Source organism: Wolffia australiana, chromosome 10 (genome assembly GCF_029677425.1).
Source record: "Wolffia australiana isolate 7733 chromosome 10, ASM2967742v1".
NCBI classification, from domain to species: Eukaryota; Viridiplantae; Streptophyta; class Magnoliopsida; order Alismatales; family Araceae; genus Wolffia; species Wolffia australiana.
In genome coordinates, this window is record NC_135844.1 from 8005728 (window position 1) to 8012569 (window position 6842).

A 6842-nucleotide genomic window follows, 5' to 3' on the forward strand; every position below is an offset into this window, starting at 1 on the left:
AGCTTTGATAATTTTTCTTCATATCTATGTAAAACTCATGATTATTATGTTTTTTTTGTAGGCTCATACACCCTTTTGTTAGGGATATCAAAACTCTTTAATTTATATTCTAGGATACTATTAGGGACTAAGTCTTAATGGTATGAAATCACTGTGAACCTTATCCTCCATCTCATTTTGCAACATGATGGACAGTCTAATCATTTAAATTACAGTTAATAGAGTTTTAAAGAACCTAATTCATCCAATACTGATTAAAGGCAGACTAAACTATTCTCTTTCTATATTACCCTAAAGTCATTTCGAGTAAAAATCATGTTGTTTTAATTAATTTATCAAATTACATTAGTATCTCAATATATCTATGGAATTAAAAAGTTTGTAGGAAAGATTTGAGGAAAAAATAATTAAAAGTAATAGAAAAAGAGTAGAGAGAAAACCATACAGAAAAATAAGAATCAAATCAATAAGACCTGAGGCATTAAATTTTGAGGCTACTTTGAAAGAGAGTTGAAGAAGAAAATCAAAATATATGATTTGAAATAAAGTTACATTAGTCAAATTACTAAAGATATGGGATGAATTAATTATTTGATAAGGGTCAAAGGAAGAGGAAGCCTTCGAGTAATGGTGATAAATTTGTGCATTGTACTATCAACTTAAACCTCAATATCTTTATGGAAGCTTGTGTCTGAGACAATTGAAGTCTTGACCCGTACGTTAAATCTCAGTTTGTGCGACTATGGGCGTGTACAGAGGACTATTTGGCTCGGGTGTGGGCATAGGTTGCCCTAAATAGTTGTATGTTTAGTTTGAGGCCCTAGGAGTGGAGTAAGTACATTAAAACAAGACTCGGCCTTGGATAAAACCTGCATAAAACGTAAGTAGTTGGGAGGATTAAGCATCCTATTTAGGTATAGCTCAGACAGTGTGGGAGTGATGGACTCACAAAATACCTGATTGAACCGAGTTTTTCTGTGGAATCCAATAGCCCCAGAAGAACCAAATATGACCTCCATTTTTGAAGTACTTCTCTAAATATATTTGCCAGAATATGAAATAAGACCCATTTCAACAATTCGTCTGAGTTCAGCCTAGTGTATTTCAAGTTCCTTAAAAGTCAACTCGATTGCCACTGTTGTCTCCAATTAGGAAAAAGAAATGGAGAAATACCGTTGAGAAAAGACAAACATTGACTCTGGGGTCCCCCCATGTTGCACTGCCCTTGAGCTGGCATGTAGTCTTGTCCTCAGTTCTTAAGCGCATTGAAGGCATTTCAAATTAACCCATCATTTCCATAGTCATGGTCTCAACAGGCATCAATGCATAACACGGTGCGTAGCGCAACTCACCAAGTGCAGAACGTGATTTACTACTACAAAACTCAACGACGCTGAGATGTGACACGTCAGCGAAGTGAGCCCCACCTCTCATGCGAATCTTCGTTTCGGAATTCCGATGCCCGTTGCGTAATACCAGCCACACAAGCTGTCAAAGCACAGAGAGAGAGAAAGAGTTGTAGAGAGAGAGATGCGAATCTTTTACTCTCCTCTCTTCCTCCCGGAAGAAGATTCCAAAATTGATAATTACCACCACTAATTGTAATAGTCGTATCTTCTTGATGTCATCAAATCGCTGTTTTATTCTCGTGGAAACCTAACTCAGTAAATTCACAGAAAACACTTGGCAAAAGAATAATTCTGGAATCTATAATGGCAAATGCCTCGTTCCGTGGGGCCTAGCTGGCTGCCAGCTCAGACTTCCTTCTTCCCGCGGCTTCTTTAACGCCCCATTTCTCTTCTGTCATCCCCACCTCTGAATCTCTCTCTCTCTCTCTAGGGAAGAACAAAGAGCCATGGTGGTGAAGTTGGATACGTCGAGAGGAGGAAGAACGATAAGGGAGGCGCTATTGCAGAGCGTTCTATCCCACCACCACCCCGGCCGGCGTAGGAAATTCTCTCCGGCCGGCAAGATCAGCGTGGAGGATGATATAGATGATGCTACGCCGGTTGCGGATGAAGAGATGATGGAAGAGATGGTTCAGATCGGGGCCGAGAGGACGAAGAACGTGCTCATCCTCATGAGCGACACCGGCGGCGGCCACCGCGCCTCTGCCGAGGCCATCCGCGACGCCTTTAGAATTGAGTTTGGCGATGAGTATCGGGTAAGTTGTCTTCCAACTTACTCCACCTCATATAGATTAATTAATTAACGAAGGATTGATTTCACCCTCGCGTCAGGTGTTCGTGAAAGACGTGTGGAAAGAGCACGCTGGATGGCCTCTGAACGATATGGAGAGGTCGTACAAGTTCATGGTGAAGCATGTACAGTTGTGGAAGGTGGCGTTCCATGGGACATACCCAAGGTGGGTTCATCGCTTCTATCTCTCCGCCATGGCGGCCGTCTATGCCAAGTAAGCTTATGATCACATCTTGACCGTCGGTGTTTAAGATCTGACGGTTGAGCTGGCTTTCGGATGATTCAGGGAGGTGGAGGAAGGGCTAATGAAGTATCGGCCAGATATCATCATCAGCGTTCATCCCCTGATGCAGCACATCCCCCTCTTGGTTCTCAAATGGCAGCGCCTCCACATGAATGTCGTCTTTGTCACCGTCGTCACAGACCTCAACACTTGCCACCCCACCTGGTTACCCCTCTCTCTCTCTCTCTCATCTCTGTATCTATCAGTCTGCTAACATATATCTCTCTTCCCAAATCATCACTCTCTCTCCTTCCCTTCCTTTATGGCTCTCTCTGTCTGGCTACATATGTATCTCTCTATCACCTTTTCTTCCTTTAAGACTCTCTCTCTCTCTCTGCCTACATCTCTCTCTCTTCCCATGTCATCACACTCTGTCTCTCTTTTTTCAGACTCTCTATCTTTCTTTCTCTCTTCCCAAGTAATTACTCTCTCCCGCCCTTGAGAATCTCTCTGTCTACCTACGTATCTTTTCCACTCTCTCCTTCTAAGTTTCTTTCAGTGACCCCTAAGTCTAAATCTCAGTTTCTCTCTCTCTCTAAGTCTGCCCCTCTTCCTCTGTATATCTCTCTTCTCTTTCTCTTCTCTCTCTAAGAAGGCATTAACAGGTTCCACAGAAGGGTGACAAGATGCTACTGCCCCTCCATGGAGGTTTCCCAGAGAGCTTTCGCCGAAGGCCTCAACCACTCCCAGCTCCGCGTCTTCGGTCTTCCCATCCGCCCTTCCTTCTGCCGCCCTCTCCCCTCCAAGGTCCATCTCTCTCTCTAGCCCTTTCTCTAGAAATATATGTATGTTCATCTCTCTCTCTAACTCGACGCAGAGAGAGTTGAGAGAGGAGCTGGAAATGGACCTGGAGCTGCCAGCGGTGCTGCTAATGGGGGGAGGAGAGGGGATGGGCCCGGTGAAGAAGACGGCCGAAGCTCTAATGGAAGCTCTCTTCGACTTGAATCTCGGCCGTCCGATTGGCCAGATCGTGATCATCTGTGGCCGCAACCAGGCCCTCGTCTCCGCCCTCCGATCTCTCTCCCCCAAGATCCCCACCATCGTAAACCACCCCTCCCAACACACACAAAAAATCTGGATCCACCGAATCAACGGCTCAGATCATCGCTGATTCCGTGCAGATCCGAGGGTTCGAGACCCAGATGGAGAAGTGGATGGACGTCTGCGATTGCATCATCACCAAGGCCGGACCGGGCACCATCGCCGAGGCTTTGATCAAGGGCCTGCCCATCATACTCAACGACTTCATCCCCGGCCAGGTGGGCGGCGCCTCCCACGATCCAACGGTGGTAGATTTTTACTTTAATTTTTTCATTTAAACGATTACATCGCAGGAGGTGGGCAACGTGCCTTACGTGGTGGACAACGGCGCGGGGGTTTTCTCAGAGAGCCCGGCGGAGACGGCGGCGCTGGTGGCGCGATGGTTCGGACCCGCCGCCGACGAGATGCGAGCCATGGCTCAGAGAGCGCGCGCCCTGGCCCAGCCCAACGCTGTCTACGACATCGTCCGAGATATCGCCGACCTGGGCCGCCGCCGCCGCCCCGCCGCCCGCCTCCCCATCGCCGCCGCAGCCCAGGCGAACACCGCCTTGACCGTATGAACGGCTATTATTCTGCCACGCATAAAACACTAACATTGAATGACAAGAGCGCACCACATTAGAGAGACAGATCGGCGAGATCGAAGGAGCGGCTGACTGCCTTGTGCCAAGACTCGAACTTTCTGGCGCGCTGGTCGTCGCCAATTTGCGGGTGGAATACGCGGGCGCCGGCAGCGTCGCCGGCGGCCGCGAAGATCTCCGCCTCCGCCCATACGCCGGCGGCGATCCCGGCGGCGTACGCCGCGCCGAGGCTCGTTGTCTCGATGTCTGCCGGCCTCACCACCTCGCTCCCCAGCACGTCGGCCTGCCACCCACCAATTCAACCGTTAATTGAACAGCACCAGTAAACGAATTCTAGAGAAGCCCCTCAGGCTCCAAAACGAACAATCAAAACACTGATCTTGCAAATCGACCTGGATCTGCATGAGGAGGTTGTTGACGCTGGCGCCGCCGTCTACGCGGAGGCGGAACGCAGCGCCGGCGGCGGCGGCGGCGTCCTTCTGCATGGAATTGAGCACGTCCTTAACCTGGAAAGCCATGCACTCCAGCACGGCGCGCGCCACATGGGCGCGGTTGGTGTAGCGGGTGATTCCGACGAGGATGCCTCTGGCGTCCTCCCGCCACCACGGCGCGAACAGTCCGTTGAAGGCCGGGACGAAGTACACGCCGCCGGAGTTCTCCACCGCGGCGGCGGCGGCCTCCACCTCTGCCGCGCTGCCGATCAACCCCAGCCCGTCTCTCAGCCACTGCACCGCAGCGCCGGCGATGGCGATGGACCCCTCCAGCGCATACTGCGGCGGCGCCGCCGGTCCCAGCTTGTACGCCACCGTGGACAGAAGGCCATGGGTAGATGTTACGGGCTCGGCCCCTGTGTTCAGCAGAATGAAGGCGCCCGTCCCGTATGTGCTCTTCGCCTCCCCGTGGCGGCAGAGCTGGCCGAGCATCGCGGCGTGCTGGTCCCCCAGGCAGCCGGCGATGGGCACCCCTGCCAACGGCCAGGATGCCGCGATCACCCCAATTGGCTCCGCATTGGAGACGATCTTCGGCAGGATGGACGGCGGGATGTTGAGGAGTTGTAAAGTGGGGGCGTCCCAGTTCAGTGTCTTGAGATTCATCAGCATTGTCCTGCTAGCGTTGGAGCAGTCTGTGACATGGGCAGCGCCGCCGGTGAGGTTCCAGACAAGCCACGTGTCCACCGTGCCGAAGAGCGCGTCGCCCGCCGCCACCGCCGCCCGCACCCCCGCCACGTTCTCCAGCAACCAGAGTATCTTCACTGCGCTGAAGTAGGTGCTGATCGGCAACCCGCAGGTCCCTACCAAGTGGTTTCTTCCCCCCGGCAGCTCCTTCTCCAGCCTCCTGGAAATTTATTCGAAGAAATCTAAGATTCTCTCAAAATCGATCTTTAAAATCCTTAACGCCCCGGTCAAGAAGAAATCCAAGATTCTTCCCACAGTCGATTTTCTGAAATCCTATGACCTCTCGGTAATCAATTGACGGAGATTCTATACGCCGGCTCCGATATCCTCTTCAACATTGATTTTCAGAAATACTAAACGCCGAAGATCCTTAACATCGAAAGCCAATATTCTCTCTAAAGATCGATTACAGAGAATCCTTAATGTCAAAATCCAACATTCAGTCGAAAATCGATTTTTCGACCATCCTAAACGCCGAAATCCAACATTTTCTCGGAAATCAGTTTTTGGAGATTCTAAACGCCGAATTCCAACATTTAGAGACATCCTAATCGAAATCGAAGAAATCAAACACTCTCCTCAACATCGATTTTTCAGAAGCCCTAGACATCCAAATCGAAATCCAATAAACCCAACGTTTTTTCCAACTATTTTCTCAGAAATCCTAAACGCTAAAATCGAGAAGAAATCACCCACTATCAACGAAATCGACCTGCAAATGGCACTGGTGCGGGCATCCATCCACACGACGGCATTGTAAAGAGGAAGGCCGGTGGATCTACTCCAGATAATGGAAGTCTCCCGCTGATTGGTCAATCCGACGGCCTTGATCCCCCCATCGACGGCGTGCCCCGCCGCCGCCGCCTTCTTCGTCGCCTCCGCCAAACACACTCTGACAGTCTCCATGATCTCCATGGGATCGTGCTCCACCCATCTGAAACCATCAATAAGATCAAATCAATCAATCCAAAACTCGATGATCAGGTCCAACGAATCTAGAACCCAACGCGCACTTACCCTGCTTCGGGATATATCTGGGAGAATTCGATCTGATGCGAGCCGACGGGCCGGCGATCGCGATCGTAAATGATAACCCGCGTGCTGGTCGTGCCCTGATCGATCGCCGCCACGAACGCCGGCGCGCGCTCTGCCATCTTCTCCGATCTACGCAAGTTAAGCTTCTGTAATATTTTTTTTTTTACCAGATCATTTCACAGCCGGAAGGTATTTATAGAAAGTGCGGTGAGCTACGTGGCCAAATCCTACCCGGCAAAGTCTGCAAAAAGCTGGTAAGGAAGTTATTACCAGCATGGGAGTATTTATCCGACACGTCATCTAAATTGTCCTGCTATCGAAACCCATGATATATACATAAATCCAAAATCATCAGTTCAGGGAAAAAAATTCTAGAAAAAACAGGATATCTTATTTTACGACGAGATTCGATGAATTATGGCCAACTGATTCATTTCTAACAATATTATAAAAACTGGGAGATTTTATTTTCAGAAGAAATTTGAAGAATTATGACTTACTGATCCATTGTTAAGTAATATCCTAGGA

At 49.5% G+C, this 6842-nt stretch overlaps 2 protein-coding genes across 3 annotated transcripts; one reads left to right on the forward strand and one right to left on the reverse strand.

Moving 5' to 3' along the window:
* The first annotated feature begins 1801 nt into the window (after positions 1-1801).
* On the forward strand, positions 1802-4129 carry LOC144708946 (putative monogalactosyldiacylglycerol synthase 3, chloroplastic). Of its 2 annotated transcripts, none has more exons than XM_078582402.1 (7): positions 1802-2164; positions 2241-2413; positions 2486-2647; positions 3088-3229; positions 3300-3524; positions 3604-3741; positions 3817-4129. In XM_078582402.1, exons 1-7 carry the CDS (start codon positions 1856-1858, stop codon positions 4081-4083), a joined length of 1416 nt encoding a protein of 471 aa, XP_078438528.1. In that variant the 5' UTR covers positions 1802-1855; the 3' UTR covers positions 4084-4129. The 2 variants fall into 2 exon arrangements, with proteins under 2 accessions (XP_078438528.1, XP_078438529.1); XM_078582403.1 differs by having other exon boundaries at positions 1804-2164; positions 2241-2365.
* NHO1 (Actin-like ATPase superfamily protein) lies at positions 3777-6533 on the reverse strand. Its single transcript, XM_078582400.1, has 4 exons — positions 6297-6533; positions 5992-6213; positions 4497-5439; positions 3777-4387 (listed from the first exon to the last, which is right to left on the reverse strand). The coding sequence occupies exons 1-4, from the start codon at positions 6431-6433 to the stop codon at positions 4142-4144; spliced, it is 1548 nt and encodes a 515-aa protein (XP_078438526.1). The 5' UTR covers positions 6434-6533; the 3' UTR covers positions 3777-4141.
* Positions 6534-6842: the final 309 nt, after the last annotated feature.